This window comes from Canis lupus, chromosome 2 (assembly GCF_003254725.2).
Source record: "Canis lupus dingo isolate Sandy chromosome 2, ASM325472v2, whole genome shotgun sequence".
Classification (NCBI taxonomy): Eukaryota; Metazoa; Chordata; class Mammalia; order Carnivora; family Canidae; genus Canis; species Canis lupus.
The window spans coordinates 60583283-60609909 of record NC_064244.1 but is presented as its reverse complement, the minus strand read 5'-3'; the positions used below and the strand labels follow the sequence as shown (position 1 = coordinate 60609909).

Sequence of the window (26627 nt, the reverse complement as noted above, 5' to 3'; positions counted from 1 at the left end):
AATAGTTATGTTCAATGTTTTACTCAACAAATGATTTTTATGTTAACATTTTATCAAAACGCAAGTCAAAAAACTATTTTTCTATTTCTAAAGGAACTTAAAAACATGAGAAATACAGAAATACTGTATGTGCGTGTGTAAAACAACCTATTAAAAGATTTACATTTAAGGATTTAATATAAGCTTATTTTACCTTTCCTGGGGCATTCTTGTGAGCCTGCATTTTCATTCACTTTTCTACGCCCAGTGTTAACACGAGACTGCACATAGTTGTACGGCGTTTGCCTGTAACCTTGGATTTGAAGTTGCTGTTTGGCTGAAATGAGTCTGTTTTTAAGGACTTCATTCTGTCTTTCAAGCTCATGAACTTTCTCTTGCAGCCTCTCCATCATTTCTTCCATTTCCACATCTCGTCCCAGCCGCTTGGGGCCGCCACCAACCCGCTCATATCTTTTCTTGTCATTAACGAGCCGTATTAACTTGGTGGCCATTCTAGGGAAATAATAAAAAGATGAAAAGGAATGTGAGAAGTCAGCATAAAATGCATTCTGTTGAAAGGAACATAATCACTGTGAGGACTTCAGTGCAGAACCTGAATAATAAATTTCAGGTTTTGATGTAACTATTACTGCCTGTGAAGAATCCTTTGATGATAATTGAAACCACTGGGCAACAATCTGCTTTATAGCACTGACAAATAACAGTTTCCTAAGGCTTATCATTTAAGGTTAGTAAAGAGAGGACACATATTTACTCCATATGTTCCTCAAATGCAATTTTTAACGCATGACCTTATGTAGGAATGCTGTATGCACTTAAATGTAGCTACAGATTGTGGATGTGGTGGGTTATAGATGCAAGCCACAGTAAGTTACAACTTTTGAAAAGTGTGTTAAGACTATGTAGCATATAGGTGATCTGTTTTAGGGGAACTGTTTTCAGGTTCTCTAAGATTGAGACATGTTACAAATTCAAAAATGTTAGAATGCATTGGTACACACAGACAAAAAGCCCAATGAAAAATTCAGAAGAAACTGAAATGTGCCACTAAATGTTGCTTAGGACCCAAGGAGCATTCATGTTTAATGGCAGAAAATACTTAGATGCAAAAAGTATTATTTTAATGCTACCTTAAATTTAGACATAAGTTGTGTTTTTGACATCTTAGGAGTTTATACCTTTCATTCTTTTAAGTTTTGATAAAACCTGGTTAGACAGAACAAAAGACAGAAAGGGCACATGGGGGTGATGTAATATACACGTACGGAAAACATGCCTGACAGTGAATGGAAAAATCTTGGCAGGACAAGAAAGAAAAGGTGGCTTTGATGAGAGACACAAGTTCAAGACTTTACAAAATTGGTCGCACATCTTCAATAGCTGATTCTAGTTTATAGTGAATCTATTTTTATAAAGAGCCAGACGGAGATTGAAAATAAAAACTCACTTCATTTTTCTTTAAACGGGGTTTGCTTTATTTTAGCGTGGTTATGGACAGAAGCTTTTACTTAAGAGAACAAAAGTGAAATAAAAAAATCCTTAATAGCTTTGGGATGTCATAGAACAACCTTTTTTTTTGCCCTAAGCAGAGTCCTCTGTAAAAGCGGTAGTAATACATGTCTATCTACACTTCTGGCTACTCGGCCTACAGCATGTGGCATCAGGGAGAGCAATGCATAACATAATCAGTTAAGATTGTTTTCTCTTTCCCTTGAGGCAAATCCATTAAACATGCTTTATAAGGGATATAGGATAATAAAAACCAAGATCCAAGAGTACCACAAACACCCTAGTAAAATAATCAATGGATTAGTTCCTTTTCCACCTAATCCAGAGAATGATATATCACTGGAAAATTTGGGCAGGTATCATAAGACCAACGGAGCCACACACTCTATCTAGCCCTTTAATGAGTTTAGGATCCTTAGCCCCACCCAATGGTTTAGCCATAGAAATAGGGTTGACATTTAAATGGGATGTCAACCGAAATATCTGAATCTTTTATTACAGAGAGACTTTCATAGAGATAGAGATCACATTCAAAAGACACAGGTTTAATACAAAAAAGCAGTCAACATGTGGAGAATAATAAATGACCCACATTTTTAAGAATGGCACATCAGTGGAGTGGCTTTAAATTCTTTCAAGGATGTTCAAGTAAATTTTTTGTTAAGAAACAAGATTGCATGTTTGTCCAGTAAGGGCAGTAGTTTTCATTTGTTTGATATCATTATTTTGTGTTATTAATACATTGTAAGTAATCTGATAAAGTTTAAGTACTTATTGAAAAAGGTGGCTTATCAAATCTATATTTATGCTGATGTGGTCCTAATTACATCTTAAGGATAAATTTAAAACTGTTCTGGGGTACCCGGCTGGTAGAACATGTGACTCTTAATCTCAGAATTGTAAGTTTGAGCCCCACATTGGGTATATAGATTACTTAAAATTTAAAAAGTAAAAATAAAAATCAGAGCAGTTCTACACATGCCTCTAGGTTGTGTTTGTGAAGTGAAATTCAGAAGAATTTTAGAGCTTTGGGTCATAGTGGTCATTGGATTACTACTCTCAGGGCTAAGTAAAATAACATCCCAGGAGGTTAAATGGCTTGAACATAATATCATAGGCTAGAGGCAGAGAAATAATAGAACACATGCATACAACTTGACTTCTAGCTGAGTCCTTTTTCCATTAAACTACATGGCTCATTATTAGGTTGTTTTATATTTTCTGGCTGGGACAAATTACTAATGAGGTCAAGGTTGTGAATTCAATTATTTTACTGACCAATTAGGCCTACAAAGGAAAAAAAAATTGTTCAGTGGTCATAGACTACATTCTTCATTCTGATAGGATACGTGTGTGTTACTGGTCAGAAAAGGAATCAGGCAAGTGAGTCACATGTCTTGTAAAAAGACATTATCATGACTCAAAAAAGGACTCAAAGTAAAAGCCCCCAACACAGCAGGTCAGTGGGCCATTAAAACAAAGTCCACAGAGTAGAAACTGAACTAGAATCACCCCGTTAGGATACATTCTAAGCAGAATACTGACCCCACCTCCACCCCAATCTTCTTTCTTCCATGGCTTTCTCACCTTTTCATTTAACCTAGAACATGAATATGAATACAGGCTTGTTGAAGCTTACAAATGGGAATGTGCTTTTTTTGCTTTTAATGCCACACACTCAGAAGATAGTTAAAGTACTTCTGAACAAGAAGAAATGAAAGAATACCTACTTTTAAGAAGTTATCCCTGCAAAAATCTTTTGCACACAAATCAGGTGACAATAATTCTTCAGAAACAGTAGAGACTCTTCGAAATAGAGATTCTAGACTAATCCAAGCAAAGTTAAGTATGTTCCAGATACTGAAGTGAGGTTTTCATTAGTAAACCCCAAGTCTTAAGGGAACATGCATTCTAACAAGTTAGAATAGCTAATTACTTTTTCAAACTTTTATTTTAAACCAAGGCATTTAAAAAACAGATGCTTTGGCCATTTGCTTATTAAACTATAAATATTAAACCAGAAGTTATTTATAGATATGATATACTCGTGGCACTCTTAGCTATTAGCTTTTTCTTTCAAATAGCAACTTCAGACATAATAAACACTCATCATCTTTTTGGTTTATTATTCTAGTTTGTAAGATTTTCCATTTTTAAAAACTGTATTTATTTACAACCTGCCTTGTTCCAAAAAAGATTCCAGGTGGAGTTTTCAATTAAGTTTATAAAAAAGCATATCCTCCAAACTTTACAGAGTCAGGAGAAAAAGCTAAAAGCTTTTTATCATAACCTTTTAATTTTATCCTCTTGCTTGCGGGCATGCTGTTTAAGCAAAATGTTCTCATCATGCAAACGCAAAAATCTGTCTTCCAGTTCCTCCCGACTGGTACGTGACACTGCCTGGCGAGACTTCATTGTCCGTGACATTGATGTTTCTGCAAAAATGCCAAGGTAATTAATAGTGCGATTACTTAAAATAGTCTCTAAAAATGATAATAATTGATATTTTTTTAAAAACATTTTTATAGCCTGAATCTTTTTTTTTTTTTTAAAAATCAAGTAATTAATTTATTTATGATAGTCACAGAGAGAGAGAGAGAGAGGCAGAGACACAGGCAGAGGGAGAAGCAGGCTCCATGCACCGGGAGCCCGATGTGGGATTTGATCCCGGGTCTCCAGGATTGTGTCCTGGGCCAAAGGCAGGCGCTAAACCGCTGCGCCACCCAGGGATCCCGATAATCATTGATATTAATCTAATCCTCAATGCACTTTTTTCCTTCGTGATTTACATTTAAGATTGTTTTAGAATACACTATAGCATTGCTTACATCACCAATCAGAGGGAAGAATAATAATCTTTGCTATTAAAAGTTCACATGTGCGCCTGGGCGGCTCAATTGGTTGAGCCTCTGCCTTCCGCTCAGGGTCCTGGGATTGAGCCCCCTAGGGACTCCCTGCTCAGTGGGGAGTCTGCTTCTCCTTCTTCCTCTACTGCTCCCCCTGCCTGTGCGTTCTTTCTCTCTCTCAAATAAATAAATACAATTTTTAATTTAAAAAAAATAAAAGTTTACATGCAATATTGAGGATTTCGGCAATAACAGTATCCATTCAACAGGATATTTAAATAACCATTCTTTAAGAATTTATAAGATGGAAGTCTGATTCGATAAGACTTTTCAACATATATGCTCAATTATGAAAAAAATTTTAAAAAAGTATCTGCAACTGTGTTCTCTTTCTTTTTTTTAACAGAGGCAAGAGTTATGACAATAATTTGGTGAACATAAGAAGTTTTTTGGAGCTATGTATGGGTTTTGGGTTCTAGAAAATAAACTGTAAAATTTGCAAGTACAAACAAATAAACCTCTACAAGTCATTTATAAACTATATTATATATATATTTTTAAAGAACTTTTATACCTTTTAGCATGTGTATATGATTTTTTACATATACTTAAATTCAGTATTTTCTGTATCACTGGCTAATTTTCATTATCATCCAAAAGAAATAAAGAACAAATGGACAAAGGTTAAAGCCCCTATAGTGGTAAACCGAGGGCAAGAACTGAACTTAAAGTAGCCAATTCCAATAAGCAGCTATGCACAATTAATGTTTATTGTATCTGAATACCTCATGTTCCACCAAAGATCTCAAGCAAATTTTATATATATATAATATATATATATATAATATATATATCTTGTAAATTTAAAAATAAAAGCTGTATAGTCAAATTTATCTTTTTCAATGAACAATACACTGACCATCTTTCCGTGATAGTTCAAGGTGGCCACCTGAATTGTTCTAATTCACAGGGGTATTAAGACATCTTAGTGGAATATATTTTATATCACAGCTGTCTCAATGACAAATGCAGTAGCATGACAGCAGAGCTGACACACTGTATACACAAACAAAAACATAGTTCTACACTCTAAATTGCTCCTCAAAGCAGTGTTTTTCATTCTCAATTTGAAAGTGATTTTTTTAGCTCTAGGGCAACCACTAAATGATAAAAGGATAAAGGAAACCTTTAATGTGTATTAATTTGATAATACAAAGTCAGTATCACTTGGATAAACAAACCATTTTGAGATACTCTACTTGAAAGGCAAAAAATTTTAAATATGGCATTTCCTCCCATATAAAATTTAAACATAAAGAAACATTTTAATGGTGAATGTGATTTAAACCAGGCAATTCGATTTGGAGGCTTGATTCTGTGTAGTTTCTACTGATGTGTGGAATTTTAAAAAGATGATTTATAACAATTCTTTATCAGAACAGAGGGGGATTTTACATTTTCTATGAGCTGTTGATAATTGATGCATGCAGTAAAATACCATATGTTGTTCTAAACTCTCCATGTTCCTGTTTAGTACAATCAAGAGCTATATAGTTACTTAAATGGCTTTGTTTGTAAGGATATCAGAAATACTTTAAATTAAAAGTTACTGATCAAAGTTCATAATGATAATAAATAACAGCTGGCCATACCTTGCAACCCTCCCATTCCAGAGAGGTTTAGACCTATATCTTTCACAGGCAGGTCTCCTGCCGTCTCATCAGTGGGACCAGACATGGTCTATCTGTGGAGAAGAGAAAATTCAAATAAAATCTTTCCAACATATAACATTAACTGTGCAATGGAATGAACCAAATAAAATGAATTATGACTTTAATGGACATCTACTGTCTACACGTGCGGCTTGAAGACAGTAAAAGCTTCTATTGTACAAGTAATACTATATTCAGTCAGCATTTCTTTCAACAGTGTATTTCCTATAGTTTGCTTAGGAAATGGGGTAAGATTATCATTCTTCCTTCTTTTTATTTCTTGATCTGAAACAAAAACAAACTCCTGTAAATTTAAGAAATACTTCCTCTCTATTCCCCCCCTCCTTTATGCCCCCCAAAGCAAGCAGGTATCTTGGAAAAAACCTAGTTGGAAACTTGATTCAAATGGTTGTTCTATTATTTACTAGCTGGCCTAGTCACCTAATTTTGCTGAGTTTCAGTTCCTTAATTTTATTTCATTATTATATTTTTTAAAAACTCATTTTACTTTGTTATATATATTTATTTAAGTAAATTCTACCCTCATCATGGGGCTTGAACTCACAGCCCCAAGATCAAGAGTCACATGCTCTACTGAAAACTCAGACAGCCAGGTGCCATGGTTCCTTAACTTTAAAAATGGAGAAAAAATTAGCTATCTCACAGTTATTCTAAGGGTGAGATGGTAAGTTAAAAGCAGTAGCATATTTGCCTGGGATGTCAATATTAGTTAACTATTAATTTTTAGCTTGGTGAACAAATGAGTGGGTAGGTCCAAGTTTTGTGAAAGATGTTTCATAAATCCACCAGCTGAGTTTTTGTTCTGTCCTGTGTTTGTTGCCATGAGGTCTAGTCCCAGGGCTTCCTACCTCAACATACAAAGCTGTCCAGTTAATTTTGGCATCTTTACAGTTTTACAGTTTCTATTCTTCAGAGATGCACCACAGTAACTCAATTTTGTACGTGGATATAAACGGTCTGTGCAATGTCTAGTATGTGGGGAAAAAAAAAAGATTTTATATTTTCATTTCAAACCACCCCAAAAGCCAAATGGAAACTACCAGTAAAGATGCCTTAAGGCAGAGGTTCTCAATCTCTAGGATGTTGGGCCTAGAATGTAAAGTCCACGAGAGAACCCAGCTTATTTGTCTTGTGTATCTCTGTACTGTATTCTCAGAGGCTGACACACAGCTTGGCACATAGCAGGCATTTGCTAAATAACTGCTGAATGAATGGAATCCATGGAGCTTTGGGGTCTGTAGACCCAAGAGGTGGTTTATAAAATCTTGTATGCATATGTTTATATGCAACATCTTTAGGGAAAGAGTTCATAAACTTTATCATAACTCATCAAAGGTTGAGAACCACTGCATTTAGCTGTGCAATAAACAACGAACAGACTTATACCTGAGAGATTACCTCCTGCTTCTTTTGGAAACACTGCTACAGGAAAAGTCAATTTTAGGAACTAAAATTATCAAGCAGTTTAAACATAGGACACTTGTGTGTTTAAACGATGACTCTGCCATGACAGAGTCATGGTAGCTTTTATAATAATGATGATGGTGGTGGTGTGTTAACATTTACTGAATGCTTACTAAAATGTGCCAGGCCTCTTCTAAGGGCTCCAGTTATACGAATTAATCAAGTGTCTCACAATATCCCCGTGAGGTTGTTACTACTTTACAAATGCGAAAACCAAGACACAGCTTAGGTAATATACCTAAGGTCACACACATCTAAGAAGGGGTCAGTCATATTTTTGATTGTCACGACTGGGAAGGTGGAGGGCGGTGCTACTGTCTTTTAGAGGCCAGAGACGATGTTAAGCATCCTACAGTGCACAGAAACCACAAGAATGATCTGGCTCCAAATGTTAATAGTGCTGAGATTGAGAAACCCTGCACAGTGCTGTCATGCCTCTCCAACACCATCTTCTGTTATCCCTCCTTGCTTGCCATACTTCACTCAACACTCCTTTAAGTTCCTCAAATCCACAGTACCCTGTCTTGCTCAAAGCCTTTGCATGAGCAGGCTTCTCATTCTTTGGGGCTCAGCTCAAATGTCACTTCTTGAGATGCCTTCTCTGATCACTCTGTGTTTGAGTATTCTTCCCCCCCCCCCCCAAATTCATCACTGCTTATTTCCGTTGCAGCAGTCATCTCTACCTAAAATTATTTGTTTACTACCTCATTACTGGTTTGTTTCTACTAATCAAGTATAAGCCTCTTGAGATGGGTTATCAGTCCTATTCACAGCGGTAGTGAACAGCGGTCTGGTGCAAGGTGGGCACCGACATTAATACTTAATTGATGAGGGCAGCCCAGGTGGCTCAGCGGTTGAGCGCCGCCGTCGGCCCAGGGCCTGATCCTGGACACCCGGGATCGAGTCCCCCCTGGGGCTCCCTGCGTGGAGCCTGCTTCGCCCTCTGCCTGTGTCTCTGCCTCTCTCTCTCTCTCGAATAAGCAAAATCTTTAAAAAATATTTACCTGATGATTAAATGAATATGTGGCATTGAGACTAAAAAGGTAAAAAGAATGCCCGCCGTCATGTAGTTCAGAGCCTATGGGGGTCATCAGGCGATAAACAAACAACAGGCCATTCAGGAGGTTTAAGGGCTAATGAGAGCACTGTGTTTCTGTGCCCTTCTGCTTGAAGGACTTGGATGGGCACAGCCATTAGCATTAACGCTCCTCAGCTAGGACTTAAGGCTGGGCTATAACATTTCAAACCGGTGCTGGGCGTGGGGATAACGGGCGGGCTGTGATTCAGGCCTGAGGATGTGCTGTCTCGTGCCGGGCTGCTTTCCACGCGAGCAGAACTCTAGTGCCTTCTCTCCGGCGTAGAGCTGACCCCAGGACCCTGCCCCGTGCTGCAGGTAGATGGTGGGCCACCTCCGTCCCCTTCAACTCCCCCGGAGTACTCACCGCCACTCTCTCCCCGCGGCTAGCTACCGTTGCTATAGCGCCGACGGCGTGCTGGGCGGCTGACCCAGAGGAGCACGGGAAAAACATGGCGGGCTCCGTTTCCTCCTGGGAAATGTAGTTTTCCTCCAGCCTTAGCCCGCCAGCTCGCTGCGTAGCTGTCGGCCCTGGGAAATTCTCGTGCTACAAACCCCGAGGCGCTCTCGAGCGTCGCCGCCTTGCATCCTGGGAATGGTAGTTCCTGCGGCTCTGACGGAGAATGGCGCCGGGCGGGAGCAGGACGCCGAGAGAACTACAAGCAGGAGGCGGGGTCCAGGGCGAAGGATCTACGCGGCTCGCAGTGGCGAAGGCGGCTGTAGCGGCAGCATGAAGCGGACCCCGACCGCAGAGGAAAGAGAGCGCGAAGCTAAGGTATGTCGGCGACTGTCGAGTGTGGGATCCTTCGTGCACTTGTAGCTAGGGGCCGGGAACCGGGAGGATTCGGTTGCACGGCGAGCGGACGCACGGTCTAAAGCCGAGGGATGACAGGGCCTTGTCAGTAAGGGCACCAGACACCCTGGGGGGACATACCTTCGTGCTGGTCAGGATGCGGGCCTAGTCCTGTTGGATCACGAATGAGAATCGCGACACCGTTTCCTTTTGCTCTTCTGCACCTCATTCCTTGGTCACATTTGTAGCTACCCTGGTGCCTCAGTTTACCGGACTCTCAGATGACTGAGCCTAACAGTTGTGCTTTCTCTTCAGTAATGGTTTCCGAGGACTGAGATTGGTTCAGGTGAAATCAGACGTGTTTATTTGGAACAGTTATCTCAGTGGCTGCCTGTCGTGCTCTGTGTCTTCAGCGGATAGAAGTCTCACTACAATCCTATTTTCTACCTTTTTGGGCTTCAGCCTCTGGTAGTTGCCATTTCATGGATGGCAATAATAACATCTATAGCGACTTTTTTTTTTTTTTTAAGCATTTATTATACGTCAGGACCTACGTTAAGTTTGTAAAGTTTACATTATTTCATGTTCCTACCATAGAAGATTGTGAGAGATTATGCAGATGGATTATCAACTGTCCTGTTTTACAGACGAAATCGTAAGGTTCAGAAGAATTGAGGGTTTCCTTTCTCTCATTCCGCAAATCAAGTCCCTTTGGTTTGTTTAAATATGTCGATAACCTGTCCCCCTTTTTCTGTCTCCAGCACCTTGGACCAAGCTTCCATGATCTCTTTAATGGATGTTGCAACAGTCTGCTTATTGGTCTGCACTTACTCTCCACCCTAACAGCTCCCATGCCTCTGCCCCCTTTCTTCCACACAACTAGTCTGTTTTGCACACTCTGGAGAGTGATCTTTTTGCAATGTAAATCTGATCATGTCCCTTTCCTTCTTCCCTCCTCTGCCAACCACCTGTTTAAAAATTTCCCATGACTTTCTCTTGCTCTTAGGAGAAAGACACAATGTCACACGGCCTACAATGCCTTGCATGGTTTGGACCCTTCTTGTTTCTACAGCCTCATGGAACATGACACTCTCCTTGCTCTCTACCCATTAGCCACTTTGGCCTTTTTAAAAGCCCCTCTTTCCTGCTTTATCTGGCTACATAACCTTTACACGTGCTGTTAGGTTGCCTACTCCTTATTAGGCAAATATTAGAGATGAGGACCAATGATAACTAAAACAGACACAGTTCTTGCTCTTGTAGAATTTAGAGTCCTACAGGTGTTTGTCTTAGGGCAGTGCTTCTATGGATTTAAAATATAAAGTCTGTCCTATAATGACCTGAGTTATAACAAGGTCTCACCAGGGACCTGACATTTTCATGCTGGAGTCTGCCTGTGATATGGACAGTATACTAAAGTGGATTCAAAGGGCCTAGGATCCTTCTGCATTAGACTACAACAGTGCATAGAAAGAGATAAATGTCACCCAGTGGCATTGTGTATGATGTCCTTATCACCTTTCCTTTATAATTACGTTATTCATTCTTCTCATTGATTTATTGAATGATTTCATTCATCATTCATTCATTCATTGATTTATTGAACACCTATGATTTGCTAGACACTGGGATTATGACTTTAGCTAAGATGGAATCCCTGCACAAAGGAGCTTTTACCCTACTGAAACTTTACCCTTTGCCTATGAGATACTCATGTCATCCACATTTTATGGATGTGGAAACTGAGGCTTGAGGGAATCATGACTTGCCCAAGGCCACTCGGTGGCTATGCAGAACTAGAGCTCAGAATGAGGTCTTCTGACTCAAAGCTTTTTTCCATTTTCAACATGTGAAACGTATTTAATTGACAGAGCAAGTTGTCTTCCTGTTTACTTTAAAGAATTCCTTTGATACTGTTTTAAAATTTGCTTATGAAAATATTATTGGTTAGAACAAAGTATCGACAGTTAAGTTTTAAATCTTCAATAGAAAATGGTCAGTTACTCATGACTTACTTTTTCATTTCTAATCAACTTTACTGAGGTATAATATATGAACAATAATTCGTACCCATTTATAGTGTGCAATTTGATGGGTTTTGACAGATGTTTATATCTGCAACACCACCATCATAGTTGACATAGCAAACCTTTCAGTCAGAAATTTCCTCTTGCTGATTTGCAGTCATTGTCTCCCCTACCTTGGTTCCCAAGCAACTACCAATAAATAATGTTTTCTGTTGACGTAGATGAGTCTATTTTCTATGGTTTCATATAAATGGAAACACCGTATGTACTCTTGAGTCTGTCTACTTTCACTGAGCATGATGATCTTTGAGATTTATTCATGTTGTCCTGTGTATCAGTAGTTCATTCCTTTTTTATTGCTGAGCAGTAGTGTACTGTTTGGATATACCACATATTGTTTATTCATTCACCTGTTGCTTAAGAACATTTGGATTATTTCTGGTTTGGGACTGTTAATGTAAAAAAAAAGCTACTATCATCATTCATGTAGAAGTCTTTGTTTCTCTTGTATAAACACTCAGGATTCTAGTTGTTCAGTTCTTTGTTTAGCTTTTAAGAAACTACCAAAGTGGTTCTGCCATTTGCATTAGTTTCCTAGGGCCGCCAGAACTTGGTGTCTTAAAACAACAGAAATTTATTCTCTCTTAGTTCTAAAGGTAAATCTGGATGCAGGGTGTTGACAGGTCATGGTCCCTCTGAAAGTTCTAGGGAAGAATCCTTCCTTGCCTCTCTTGGCTTCTGGTGACTCCTGGTATTTCTTGGTTTGGGCAACCAGAACATAGTTGGCTTCTGTGTTCCCATAGCCACCTTCTAAGTGTTTTTGTGTGTCAAATCTCCCTCTCCTTTCTCAAGTAAAGACACCAGTCATTATATTTAGGGCCTACCCTAAATCCAGGATGATCTTAATCTCAATCAAGATCTTTGATTTATTTAAATCTGCAAAGATCCTTTTTCACATTTACAACTACCATGGGTTAAGATTGGACATATCATTTTGGGGGATGTTATTCACACCCAGTACACCATTTTATATCTTCATCAAATGTGTACGAGAATTCTAGTGCTCCATGTCCTCACTGATATTTATTATTGTCAGTCTTTAAAATTTTAGCCATTCTAGTAGCTGTGTAGTGGTATCTCAAGGTGGCTTTAATGTCCATTTCAGTGGTGACTAATGACATTGAGTATCTTTTTAAAAAAACCTTTTGAGGTATAATTTATGTACTATAAAACTCACCTCTTCTAAGTGTACAGTTCAGTGATTTGTAGTATATTTACAGAGTTGTGCAATAATCACCATAATTTCAGTTTAGAACCTTTCCATCATCCCCCAAAGAAGATGTGTGTTGATTTGTAGTTTATTCCCCTGTCCTATCCCCCATCCCTAGGCAACCACTAATCAATTCTTTGTCCTCAAAAGTTACCTTTTCTGGAGATTTCATGTAAATGGAGTCAGACAGTATGTGGTCTTTTTTGTGTTTGGTTTCTTTACCCAGCATAATGTTTTGAGGTTCATCCATGTTGTAACATGTATGAATCAATATTTAGTTACTGTTTATGACTAAATAGTATAATATTCCAGTGTGTGAATATGCCACACTTTGTTTAATCCATTCACCAGTTGGTGGATATTTAGGCTGTTTATACTTTTTGGCTGTTTTAAACAGCACTGCTATGAATATTCCTATTCTACTTTTTGTACAGACATATATTTTCCTTTCTCTTGAGAAGATGCCTAGGAGTGGACTTGCTGGTCACATAGTAAATCTGCATTTAACATTTTAAGAAAGTGCCGTACTGTTTGTTTTCGTTAGAATGTTTAAGTCCTCCCAAAATTTTTATGTTGAAATCCTAAATCCCAACGTCATGGTATTAGGAGGTGGGGCTTTTTCCCCACCTTTTTGAGGTGATTAGTAAGGGGTTTAGTGTCTTGTAAAAGAGGCCTGAGAGAGCTCCTCATCCCTCCTGCCTTGTGAGGACACAGCCAGAAGTTTGGAGTTTGCAACCGGGAAGAGAGTCCTCACTAGAACCTGACCATGCTGGTACCTAAATCTTGAACTGCTAGCCTCCAGAACTAGATGCAAAGAATTTCTGCAGTTTATAAGCCACCCAGTTTGTGGTATTTTGTTTTGGAAGCCCGAATGGACTAAGATACTGTTTTCCAATGTAGATTCACCCTTTTATGTTTCCACCAGCATTGCTTGAGGGTTCCAGTTTCTTCACATACTTGTCACCTCCTGTTAATGTCTTTTTGATTGTAGCCATCTTGGTGTGAAGTGTTTTTTTTATTTTTATTTTAAGATTTTATTTATTTGAGCTAGAGCATGCAGGAGAGAGCATGAATGGGGAGGGGGGACAGAGGGAGAGGGAGAAGCAGGCTCCCTGCTGAGCAGGAGCAGCACATAGGGCTCCATCCCAGGACCCTAGGATCATGACCTGAGCCAAAGGCATATGCTTCACAGACTGAGTCCCCCAAGTGGCCCTCATCGTGGCTTTGATTTTCATTTCCCTGACATGTAATGATGCTGAGCCTCTCATGTGTTTATTGACCATGTTTACATTTGTTTTTGTGAAGTGTCTATTCAATCTTCTGCCCATTTTTTGGGTTGGGCTGTCTTCTTAAAATTAAGTGTTAGGAGTTGTCAGATTTTCTAGATGTTCTTTGTTGATGATATGTATTGTGAACATAGTTTTCCAGTCTTTTAGTTTATTAAATGATTGTTTAAAGTACGAAAATACTTAATTTTGATAAAGGTCTAATTTATTGATACTGCTTTTTATGATTAATGCTTTTTAATGATATCTATGAAATCGTTACCTATTCCAAGGTCACAAAGATTTCTTGTTTGCTTTTTAAATTATCTCCATAATGGGTAATATTACTTTTGATTTTTCTTTTCTCTTTGAAATAACTTAGATTGTGTTTTCTTCTTGTGATTGCTTATGCTATAGACTTTTATATGTTGTGCAAGTCTGGAGGGTGAATGAAAAGGCTGGACTAAATGTTATCTAGCTTTTCCTGATAACGTTTATTTAATCTGTGTTAAAACCTAAGAATGCACCAAAGTATATTCATTCATTTAAAAGAATTTCTTTAATTTTTAAAAAGATTTTATTTATTTGAGACAGGGAGTATGAGTGAGGAAGAGAGAGGGAAAGGGAGGTGGCAGAGGTAGATGGAGAAGTAGACTCCCCACAGGGAGCCTGATGTGGGACTAGATCATGGGATCATGACATGAGCTGAAGGCAGATGCTTTACTGACTGCGCCACCTAAACGCCCTATTCATGCATTTTTATAATGAATTTTTCTTGTAAGGCATACGGTGGCATGGTCCAGATTGGTAGTTGGAAGTCTCAGTTGGAACCATGGCCTTAAAAATTTCCTTGCTGTTGGGATGGAGGGTTGGTGCCCTGTGCCTCAGTTTCTCTAGGGAGAAAATGGAGTCAAGCATGGCTTCTTGTGTGGGTCACTCAGAGGATCCAGTGTGATGAGGTCCCTGTGCCAGGGATACGGTAGATATGGCTTAGCATGAGTTTGATCGTCTGAAGGGCCCTTTACCGCTAGAGGGTTGCCTCCATGCTTTTGTTTTTCCAGATGCTATAATTTGTTATTTTAAAATGATTTAGGGGTGCCTGGATGGCTCAGTCCGTTAAGTGTCTGCCTTTGGCTCGGGTCATGATCCCAGGGTCCTGGGACTGAGCCCACATCGGGCTCCCTGCTCATTGGGGAGTCTACTTCTCCCTCTCCTTCTGCCTACTGCTTCCCATGCTTGTGTTCTCTCTCTCTGCTAAATAAATAAATAAAATCTTTAAAAAAAATAAAATGATTTAAAATTTATAGAAGTGCTGAAGAGTAGAGCAGAGAGCCCTCACAGGCCTATTATGCAGATTCACAAGTCGTTAACATCTTGTCACATTTGCTTTTTTGCTTTCTGTCTCCCTAAATATACACATAAACCATTATTATTATTATAAAATATTTTATTTATTAGAGAGTGAGTGAACACCAGCCAGGGGAGGGAGAAACAGGCCCCTCTGCTGAGCAGGGACAACCCCCACCCCCACTCCACCCACCCTGGCAATGTGGGGCTGAATCCCAGGATCATGACCTGAGCCAAAGGCAAAGATGCTTAACCAACTGAGCCACCCAGGTGCCCCTGTTATTTTTTTTTAATGAACCATTACAGAAGAAGTTGGAGACCTCATTCCTCTTTACCTCTGCTTTACCTTTACTTCGGCATGTATTTTCTAAGAACAAGGACACTCTGTTATATGGAAATACAGTGAATTGTCACATTCAGAAAAGTTTACCTTGATAAAATACTCTTATTCTAAAGTTCGTATGTAAATTTTGCTAATGTCCTAATAATATCTTTTATCGCATTTTTTTTTTTTTCTGGCCCAAGTTCCACTCTAGGACCACACATAATCTGTAGTTGTCATATGTCTGGTTTCTTTTAACCTTCTCTAATCTGGTCTTCTTTGCTTTCTTTCATGACATTGACATTTGGGATGAGTGAGGCATTGTTGACATTTGTGATGACTTACAGGCTGTTTGCTTTGTATGCTATACCAGTATTCTTATTTGTCTAATACTTCTTATAAGGAGACTTAGATTATGCATTTTTGGCATGTATGTTTTTGCGGAAAGATAGGGACCATTAGAGATCACACATTTACAACTCACGTAATTATCCTGCCTGTAGATGTGTTTTAGTTGGCCCAAACTGTGTTTGGAAGTTTCTGAATTATTTTATAATACAAAGTGGAGATAAAAATTTGGATGTCTAGCTTTCTTGAAAAACTAGACTCTCTGGCAACACCAGGCATGCGCTGCACCACCTGGAGCTGCATGGTGGCTGCCCCTTTAGATGGTAGATGGACTTTCCATTTTGCCACACTCCACGTTTGCCTGTTAGCAGTTTAGAATATGGGGCTGGAGAAGCAGACTCCAGGAATCGAGTCCTGCTCCATCACTGATTGGGGCAAGCAGCTTCATTGCTCCCAACCTCAGGTTCTTCATCTGTAAAATTGTGATGTTTATGATCATGATGAGGATTAAGTGGGATGTATATAAAAGCACCCAGAACATTCCTGCACATATTAAAAATAAAAGTAGTTGTTACCACCATCACATCATTGGCATCAAGTTACCACTTACCTGATCCCTGTAGATATTATAGCCTCTGTTCAGGATATTCACCTAGTATACTTATATCCACTAATTGGACAGATTTCTCAACTGGGGTTCCACTAGCTTCTCTCCTGTGGATCCCACGTGGTATAAGTTATGTACCAGTCTTGGGAGAATTGAGAAAATAGTCATTCAAACCATTTTTTGTGTTCTGTGATTCCAATGAGGAATCTGGTTAAGTGCCAAGTAGCATATCTAGGACTGGGGGCACGTGGCTAAATATGGCAGATTTGGTTCTATGGAACTGACTGCCTTTCCATGAAAAGTAATAATTAAACAAGTACCAAGAGTATAGTGGTGAGTTTTTATCATGGAAGTGGGACATGGGAGCAGGGAGGATCTATGTGCTATGGAAGTCATGGAATTCCTTCCTCCGGAAGATCTGTTTAATCAGGTTGTAGGATCATGGAATTCCTTCCTAAGATCTGTCTAAGGATGTAGCCTTATGAGAGGCCTAAGACTCCTTTAGAGGTTGTTCAGAAATATTAGACCTGTTCTTTTTTCTAATTCCACTATAGTTAACACAGTGTTATATTAGTTTCAGGTGTACAGTATAGTGATTGAACAAGTCTATATATTACTCAGTGCTCATCATGGTGAGTGTACTCTTAATCTCCATTTTCTATTTCATCCATATCCCAACTCACCTCCCCTCTAGTAACCATCTGTTTGTTCTCTATAGTTAAGAGTCTGTTTTTTGGTTTGTCTCTTTTTTTCCTTTGTTCATTTGTGTTGTTTTTCAATTGCACACATGATGAAATCCTCTAATATTTGTTATTCTCTGACTGACTTGTGTTTTGCTTAGCATTGCACTCTCTAGCTCTATCCATGTTGTTGCAAATGGCAAGGTTTCATTCTTTTTAATGGCCAAATAATATTCCATTGTATAGATACACCACTTTTTTTTTTTTTTTAATGAGTAGGCTCCAAACCCTTGACCTTGAGATTAAGAATCTCATGCTCTTCTGACGGAGCCAGCTAGGTGCCCCTATACCACATTTTCTTTATTCATTCATTTATCCCTGGGCACTTGAGCAGCTTCCATAATTTGGCTATTGATGCTGCTGTAAACATAGGAGTATGTGTATCCCTTTGAATTAGTGTTTTTGTATTTTGGGGGAAATACCCAGTAGTGTGATTACTGGATTATAGGGTAGTTCTGTTTTTAATTTTTTGAGGAATTGCTGTACTGTTTTCCATAGGGACCCTACCAGTTTGCTTTCCCACCAACAGTACAAGAGGTTCTTTTCTTCCCACATTCTTGTCAACACTTGTTTCTTGTGTTGTTGATTTTAGCCATTCTGGCAGGTGTGAGGTAACATCTCATTGTAGTTTTGCTTTATATTTCCTTGATGATCAGTGATGTTGAGTCTATTTTAATGTTGGTCGGTTGGCCATCTGGATGTCTTCTTTGGAGAAATATCGATTCATATCTTATGTCCATTTTTTAATTGGATTATTTGTTTTTTGGGTATTGAGTTTTATAAATTTTTTTAATGTATTCTGGATACTAACCCTTGTATGGCTATGCCATTTGCAGATAACTTCTCCCATTCAGTAGTTGTTTTTTAGTTTTGTTGACTGTCCTTTGCTGTGCAGAAGCTTTTTATCTTGCTGTAATCCCAATAGTTTATTTTTACTTTTGTTTCGCTTTCCTCAGGAGACATATCTATAAGGAAGTTGTTATGGCCCATGTCTGTGCTCTCTTCTAGGATTTTTATGGTTTCAGGTCCCACATTTAGGTCTTTAATCCATTTATTTTTGTGTTTGGTGTAAGAAAGTGGTCCCGTTTCATTCTTTTGTATGTTGCTGTCCAGTTTTCCCAACACCATTTGTTGAAGATACTTTTTCCAATTGCATATTTTTCCCTCCTTGATCAAAGATTAATTTATCATATAATTGTGGGTTTCTTTCTGGCTTTCTATTCTGTTCCATTGATCTTATGTCTGTTTTGTGCCAATACCATAGTGTTTTGATTACTACAGCTTTGTAGTATAACTTGAAATCTGGAATTGTGATACGTCTAACTTTGTTTTTCTTTTTCAAGATTGCTTTGAGGGGCGCCTGTGTGGAACAGTTGAGTGTCCGACTCTTGGTTTTGGCTCCAGTTGTGGTCTCACGGTCCAGATATTGAGCCCCATGTCAGACTCTGCACTCAGCGCAGATTCTGCTTGGGGTTCTCTCTCCCTCTGCTCCTCTCCTTCTCCCCAAATAAATGAATAAATCTTAAAAAAATTTTTGCTTTGACAATTTGGAGTTTTTTGTTTCCATACAGATTGTAGAATTCTTTTTTCTAGTTCTGTGAAAAAAGCAGTTGGTATTTCAATAGGGTATTAGAACCATTCCTTAGTCGTGGAGTGAAAAGATGTAGATGCTGAAATCCAAACTCGTTTCAGTGGTTCTTATGTTGGCTTGAGTAAGATCATCTTTTTAAAAAAATACTGAAAATAGAACAGTTTACATTTATTACTGAGAGGGTTATATACGTTTAATAGTAACATAATAATTTTGTTTAAGTATTGTACATTTTTATCAGTGACGGAATATATCCAGAATAGACTTGCTGTTTCAAATAAAAATTATTTAAAAAGTCTGTTTTTGGTGGCAATTGTCTTAATATCATTTAATAAAATAAATCTTAAGTTATATGTAATGAGTTATAAATATAATAACTGAATAAAAAGAAGTTTGTTGTTTATGTAAGTACTTTTTAGGTCTTTTTACCTCAGTTTTATTTTATTTTTTACAGTTTGATATTTTAGTGAGGTTCTGAGAAAGTTCTTTTGGTCTTTGCCTTCACCATGGACCATCTTGGATTATTTTGCCAGTGTATCTGTTGCTAATTTAGGAAACTAAACGTAGAACATTTTTGATGGTGGCCAATGACCAGGGGACTTAAGAAATTAAAACTAGGGCTGCCCAGGGTGGCTCAGTGGTTTAGCGCCGCCTTCAGCCCAGGGTGTGATCCTGAAGAACAGGGATTAAGTCCCAGGTCAGGCTCCCTGTATGGAGCCTGCTTCTCCCTCTGCCTGCATCTCTGCCTCTATCTCTGTGTCTCTCATGAATAAATAAATAAAATCTTAAAAAAAAAAAAAAAAGAAATTAAAACTTATCCTAGCAGATTCTACTCTGTGATCTTTTTCCCTAAAAGTTTTGCTTGATCTCTCTTCCAGTATATGGGTCAACCTTTAATCACCATTTGGTAGTTTCGATTGCCTTCTTTAGATAAAAGGGTTAGTTTATTTGTTCCTGGTTTTCAAACCACTTTATATACATTCCTTGAAAACTTAACTAGCTAAACCATTGAGTCATTGTGAATCTTGTTACTTTGTATTATTTCTAGGTCTCTTCTTAACCATGCTAGTGTTAGTTTTGAAAACTAAATTTGCCATTTGAGAAATGTCTTAGACACTTTTAAACAACCATTAGGGGATCCCTGGGTGGCGCAGCGGTTTAGCGCCTGCCTTTGGCCCAGGGTGCGATCCTGGAGATCTGGGATCGAATCCCACGTCGGGCTCCCTGCATGGAGCCTGCTTCTCCCTCTGCCTATGTCTCTGCCTCTCTCTCTCTCACTGTGTGCCTATCATAAATAAATAAAAATTAAAAAAAAAAAACAACCATTAGATTCTTTGATGACAATATTGGTGTCTGATTCATCCTTCCTTCTCTCTAGTATACCTAGTAGTGTCTTGCATATAAGAGACATTTATAGGTATCTGTTGAAGAAAGATTGAATCGTTAAGAGCCTCCAATGTCTGATACAGGTTGTGTGTGACCCTTACTAATTATAATATTTGCTCCTTGGCTGCTGATTGGATTTTATTGTGCTAGGTTTGGCAATACAATTATTGGCTTTTAGACTGTATGCTTCAGGAAAGTGGAGACCCTGTCTGGTTAGTTCTGTTATTCACCATTCCATTATTCCATTCCTGGCACTTCACATTGTGCCAAGCACACAGTTGTGTGTGCATATTTATCAAATGAATGAATGAATTCCCAAAAGCATCACCTGTTGTTGGTCATTAGGCCTTCCATTAGTGAGAGCTGAAACTGGAGCCTGAAAGAAATAATGGAAAAGCGTTAAATACTTTATGGATTGTAAATTACTTGACATAGGTATAGGTATTAATTTTGAGAAACAGGATTCTTTTTTTCAACATTTGCTTAGCACCTGCCAGCAATTGTTTTCTGGTGCACTCTTTCAAATATCAGATGCTAGTTCATCCTCTGTGTATTTTATAGTTGTTAGTTTGTTATGGTAGATTTCTTGATAAAGTTATAAAGTGTGACTTTGTAACCTCTAGATGACAAGAACTTTTTTTGTTTGTTTAAAGGTTTTATTTTATTTATTCATGAGAGACATAGAGGCAGAGAAACAGGCAGAGGGAGAAGCAGGCTCCATGCAGGGAGCCTGATGTGGGACTATCCGAGGACTGGGATCATGCCCTGAGCTGAAGGCAGATGCTCAACCGCTGAGCTACCCCAGGCGTTCCTTGTTCCTTTTTTTTTTTTTTAAGATTTGGAAGGCAAGAACATTATAGTTGAGATGGTACTTTTGGACCCTTGAAAAAGGTACTATTCAGAGGTGGATTTAGAGTCCTGCTAACCACATTCACTTGACTTCTGTTATAAACTGGTTTTGTATTATTTTACAAAATTGTCTCACCAGTTGATTTTCCAGTGTAAGCTGGAAGGAATCTGGGGGGTGGGGGTGGGGGTGGGGAGGGGACTATTGGGTTGGATCAGGAAATGTTCAGGAGATTAAGATTTGCATTGGTAGGAACTTGTTTCCAAACCTTTGTCCTTGGCATTGTGTTTGTCTGGAAGGCCAGTGCATGTTTGAAAGCTGACCCTTGAATAGGTGCTATAGGCTTGCATTTTTGTTTATGCTGTGCACATCTGTCTTGTTGTCATGCCCATCATTTATTTGCTCTGTAGTTTTGGAAATGAGATGCTTGCAAAGTGACCATGCCTTCCTTTCTGTTAAAGAACTGCCATATGGCTAAGTGGCAGTCGAGACCTTTAAGGCTGGTAGAAACCAAGTAGAAAACTCAGTCTGAAGGACCAAATTATGTTGCATCTGGTCTGAGGAGGAGATACGTTGCCAGGGCATGAGTGTTTTCATAACTGTTTGTGATCAGAAAATTCAGAGCTCTGATTTCTGTATTAGCCCTAAGTCTGCCCTTTGGCACCTTCATTTAGTGACTGGATCATTCAAGGCTGAGCCTCAAGGGCCAGCATTTCTCTAATAATCATATAAAATGGGCTGATGTGGCAACCTTAACTCACTCTGCTGAATTGGGTGTGATTAAAGTCTCAAGGTCGTATTAATATGGATTTTCTGTTTCTATGCACAGCAGTCCATTATCTCAGTGTTTTCCAGTTGACCATTTTTTTGAAAACAGAAGATGGAACATTTTTGCTGATGAATTTTTTTTTCCTGTCAGCAGGAATGTTCTGTTTTTGTTTTGTTTTGTTTTTGCTTGAGAATAGCACCCGACAAATGAATGCAAACATTTCAGTTTATGTGGCCTCTTGCCTGTTGTCATGTCAATCTTGTTATTTAGGTAAATATTGTGCAGGGTTTTTTTTTCTTTTTGCAGAATCAGCAGCCAGTGTGCTGCGAGCACTTTTTGTTTTAGTCACATGGACTGGTAACACTATTAATGAGACAATAATTGGGAAATCGGAGTCATTGTTCTCATAAAACATGGTCTTCGCGGTGGAAGCAGCCAGGCAGAGGAGTTGCATATGCAGACTGCAAGGGAGGAAAGGATGAGTAGCCAGTGCGCCCAGCTTTTAAATTCATCAGACCCCTGCTGCTTAAATTGCCCCAGCTGTTAATGCTGGAACCATTACAGTAATGGACTCAGCAAATGAAGGAGAACGAAGACACGCACACTTTATTACCAGAGGGGCAATTTTCTCTTCATCTGTAATAGCAGCGGTGCCTCATATTGATCAGACCATCAAGATACTAATCCTCTGTAAAATTACTTGTTATAACTGAAAATGTGTTAATCCAAATCAGTCTGTGTCCTGACTGTCTACTTACTATTGAATACAGACTATTAGATGGTTTATTTTTCATGATTTAAAGCCTTTGCCCTGAAAATGGTTGGCGTTTCCCTCGCAACACTGAGTGCTTAATCTTAGCTATAGCCCAGGGTTGTCTTTTTGTTTTAAACAGAACATCACCCACTTAATTAAGGAGTGAGTGTCTGTCTTGCTGTCTGAGTTATGCTGGTGTTTTATGTTCCTCTGGATTTATTAAGCATCTTGTTTTACATTCAGTCTGTGGTTTGTGCTGTAAATAAAAATAGGCCCATCTTGCACATATTAGAAATTTGCAGGTAGCAAATGTCAATAAGTACCAGGGATGTAAGGTTCTTTGATTTATATTTCAGGCACCACGTTGTGCTTTGTCGATTGAACCCATAGGCAGGATGCATCCTGATGTCTTCTGTGTAGCAGATGTGTTTTTGCATCGTTGTCTGAGAAAGTTTATGGTTATTTCTGCATCCTTGGTTCGGTAGATTGCTTTTTAGACATCATTGTCTAAATGCAGACGGCATCTTAGGGGGCAGATCTACTCCCCCTCCTTGTGTTTTGTGAAATGAGTACAGCTAGGAATTATTATAAGAAGACCTGTTAAAAACTGAGTTCTGTCTTCCTTAATATTTAGAATTATAGGAATTACTCCTTAAAATTTCCATTTTTTTTCTATTGTAGTTTCTACCACATTGTATGTTTATCTATATACAGACTCAGATGCCCTCTTGGCAGTATTTTTACTTATTCTCCTATATTGTCATTGCTCAGAGCATTTGTATGGCATTCTCTGTAGAGTTCATTCAGAAATACTTAATTAGTCCTCTTTGTGTGCCAGAAATTGTGTTAGAGGCTAGAGATTCAAGGATGAATAAGATATAGTTTTTGCCTTTGATGACTTTGGCTCAGTGTGTTCATAGGAATATGAATAGCAAAATGGTGAAATCCACTTGTGAATGTAGTTCCTGGGAATGGATACCAGTTATGGGTGTGATAGTAAAATCAGCCTCATCGATTTTTCTTGAAGTGTTACCATAAGCAAAACTGTGCAGCTTAATCACACTTTAAGACTTGCATCTGAATGCAAGTGGTTTGGAAGAAATCTCATTTTTCTCATTGGAAACTTGTTTACTGCCCCCTGGAGACAGGCAAAGGAAGGATTTCCAAAAATGTGTTGATCAGTGACCACATTTTTGGATATGTATAGTTTTCCCATGGAGACTACTTTAAAGGAAATAGTGCTTATTCGATTGTTTATCTTCTAACATTTATGCTATAAATCAGACTTGTTGCTTTAGAATATAGTTCGTCAGGAGAGACTTTAGCCTGTTGTGGTTAAGAGTGTGGATTTTGGACCGTTTGCCTTGTTTTCCCCCTAGCTTCCCTACTTACTAGCAGAGCAATCTTGGGCAAGTCAATTTCTTTGAGCCTCAACTTCATCTGTAAAATGGAGATAATAATAGTTGTGAGGATTAACTGCTTTACTCTATGTATTTAGAATGGTGTTAAGCGAATATAGTGTTAAGTGTTAGCTGTTTTTATTATTGTAGATGTGACTGTAGGTAATGTGATTATTTTCAACATGTTGCTAACCACAATGTGTATGGCGTATAAGATAATTAAGCATTTCTTATTTAAAATACTATTTTTTCCTGATTACATGATAGTTTGCTATATTAGAAAAACTTGAAAATACAGAAAAATAGCAAAAGGGGAAAAAAAGGCCTATAATTTTCCAGAGATGCCTACTATATGTACAGTATATTACTATGAGCCAAGTTTTATCTAAAATATATTTATGATACATATTTATGTATGGCATTTTAAACAAAGATGTATAGCATTTTATCATATGGATTTTTATTATCTAGTACTTATTTCATCATATGGATTTTTTTTCCTGCAATTATAAATTTTCTTTCAGTGACCGTTCTTGCACATGAATCTTTGTATGAACCTCTGGTATTTTCCACCAGATATATTACAAGAAGGCAAATTGTCAGTTTAACATTTGTAGAGTTTTGGTTTTCATTGTCAGATTGCCACCCAGAGAAGATATGCCAGTTTTCACTATAATAAGAATGCCTATGAATACGTATTTGTTGCATCCTCTTCAACACTGGGAATTATCATAAAGGAAAAATATTTGACAATTTGGAGATGCAGTAGGAGCTCATTGTAGAACTAATTTGTATTTTAATTACTAAGTGTGGGGCAGCCCGGGTGGCTCAGCGGTTTAGTGCCACCTTCAGTCCAGGGTGTGATCCTGGAGACCGGGATCGAGTCCCACGTCAGGCTCTTTGCATGGAGCCTGCTTCTCCCTCTGCCTGTGTCTCTGCCTCTCTCTCTCTCTCTCTCTCTCTCTGTCTTTCATGAGTAAATAAATAAAACCTTAAAAAAAAAATTACTAAGTTTGTGGTTGAATTCCCTCTCACCATGTTGATTGGGCAAAAATATATTTCTTTTGTGATTTATTATAACCTTTGTTCATTTTGCTAATGTATGTTTATCTTACTGACTTGTAAGAACTCTTCATAGATTAGGGATATTATTTGTTAATCAAATGATGGAAATATTTTTCCTAGGTTGTTTATTGCCTGCCTTTTACTTTTGAATTATTGTTATTCAAAAGTTTTCATCTTTTAGGGGAACTTTTCCCACCTAAGTGTCAGATTAGATACTTGTATGTTCTTATTATTTTGTGATTTAAAATTTTTTATATCATTCTTGTAATACATCAAGAATTTAGTTGCTGTATGAAATGGAGTAGATGTCTGACGTTTTCTCCTCATGAGGTTAACCAGTTTATCTCCTGCCTTGACTAAATGAATGCCAGAATACTTAGATCTACTTATTTTGTTTTTGTTTTTTTTTGGTCATTTGTTTTATTGTTTTTGTTTTGTTTTGTCTGTTGTTCTTGATACACCATTTTATTTTTTTTATTTTTTATTTGTTTTTAAAGATTTATTTATTCATGAGAGACACACACACACACACACACACAGGCAGAGACACAGGCAGAGGCAGAGACACAGGCAGAGGGAGAAGCAGGCTCCATGCCGGGAGCCCGATGTGGGACTCGATCCTGGGACTTGAGGATTATGCCTTGGGCCAAAGGCAGGCGCTAAACCGCTGAGCCACCCAGGGACCCTTGATGCACCATTTTAATTACCAGAGTTTTAGGATACCTTCCACTTTCAGGCAGTATAAGACTCCCATGACTATTATTTGTTTTCAGACAATCCTTGGCTCTTTTGTATGGAGAGGACAATACTTTTTCCAGATAAACTTCCAAAATCACTTTTTTGGAGTCTTCTAGGTATATCAGCCCTTTCTATTTTAATTATTATTGCATTACACTTATAACTTAATTTGGGAAGAACTGAAATAAATACGGTAAAACAATTTCTCATTCAACAGTGTTATTTATCTTTTCATAAATTTAAGCTCTCTTTTATGTTCCCAGAATGGTTTGTAATTTTACTCAATAAAGTACTTTTTATTACCTATTGAGTTTATTACTGGATATTTTACATATTTATTATTTTTTGGTTACTGTTGCAAATGGGATATTTTTAAATTATGTTTTTAAGGTGGTATATGAGAAAGCTTATTTTGTGTGCTGTTTTTGTAATTGGCCACAAGATAGAATGCATTCTTATTCTAATATTTTTCAGTATGATTTTCTTGGGTTTTCTAGGTATACACTAAGCACATAATTTAATCATCTGCAAATATAATTTGGTCTTTCCCCCTTTAGTAATTATAGTCCCCTCTCTCTTTTTTTCTTGTGTTATTACATTGTCTAAAACTTCTAAGTAGAGGCAATAGCAGGTAGTCATGCCTTTACGAATTCTGTTTTAGGATTCTAGTAGTAAGTATAATGATAGTTGCTGGCAATAATCTTTGATTTTTAGTTTACTCTTTTACTAGG

At 38.1% G+C, this 26627-nt stretch overlaps 2 protein-coding genes across 14 annotated transcripts in view; one reads left to right on the top strand and one right to left on the bottom strand.

Moving 5' to 3' along the window:
- RPGRIP1L (RPGRIP1 like) overlaps window positions 1–9123 on the bottom strand; it is a 94195-nt gene extending 85072 nt beyond the window's left edge. For 2 of the 5 annotated variants that reach the window (XM_025447099.3, XM_049104389.1), the window contains exons 1-4: window positions 8995–9123; window positions 6008–6099; window positions 3800–3944; window positions 194–492 (exon numbers count right to left, since the gene is read on the bottom strand). In XM_025447099.3, the coding sequence (XP_025302884.1) occupies window positions 194–492; window positions 3800–3944; window positions 6008–6092 (529 nt within the window). In that variant the 5' untranslated portion in view covers window positions 6093–6099; window positions 8995–9123. The other 3 variants (XM_049104384.1, XM_025447100.3, XM_025447101.3) reach the window with 3 other exon arrangements.
- FTO (FTO alpha-ketoglutarate dependent dioxygenase) overlaps window positions 9056–26627 on the top strand; it is a 427826-nt gene continuing 410254 nt past the window's right edge. For all 9 annotated transcript variants that reach the window (XM_035713646.2, XM_035713645.2, XM_025447102.3 and 6 more), the window contains exon 1: window positions 9056–9402. In XM_035713646.2, coding sequence (XP_035569539.1) covers window positions 9223–9402 — 180 coding nt within the window. In that variant the 5' untranslated portion in view covers window positions 9056–9222. The remainder of the gene's footprint in view (window positions 9403–26627) is intronic.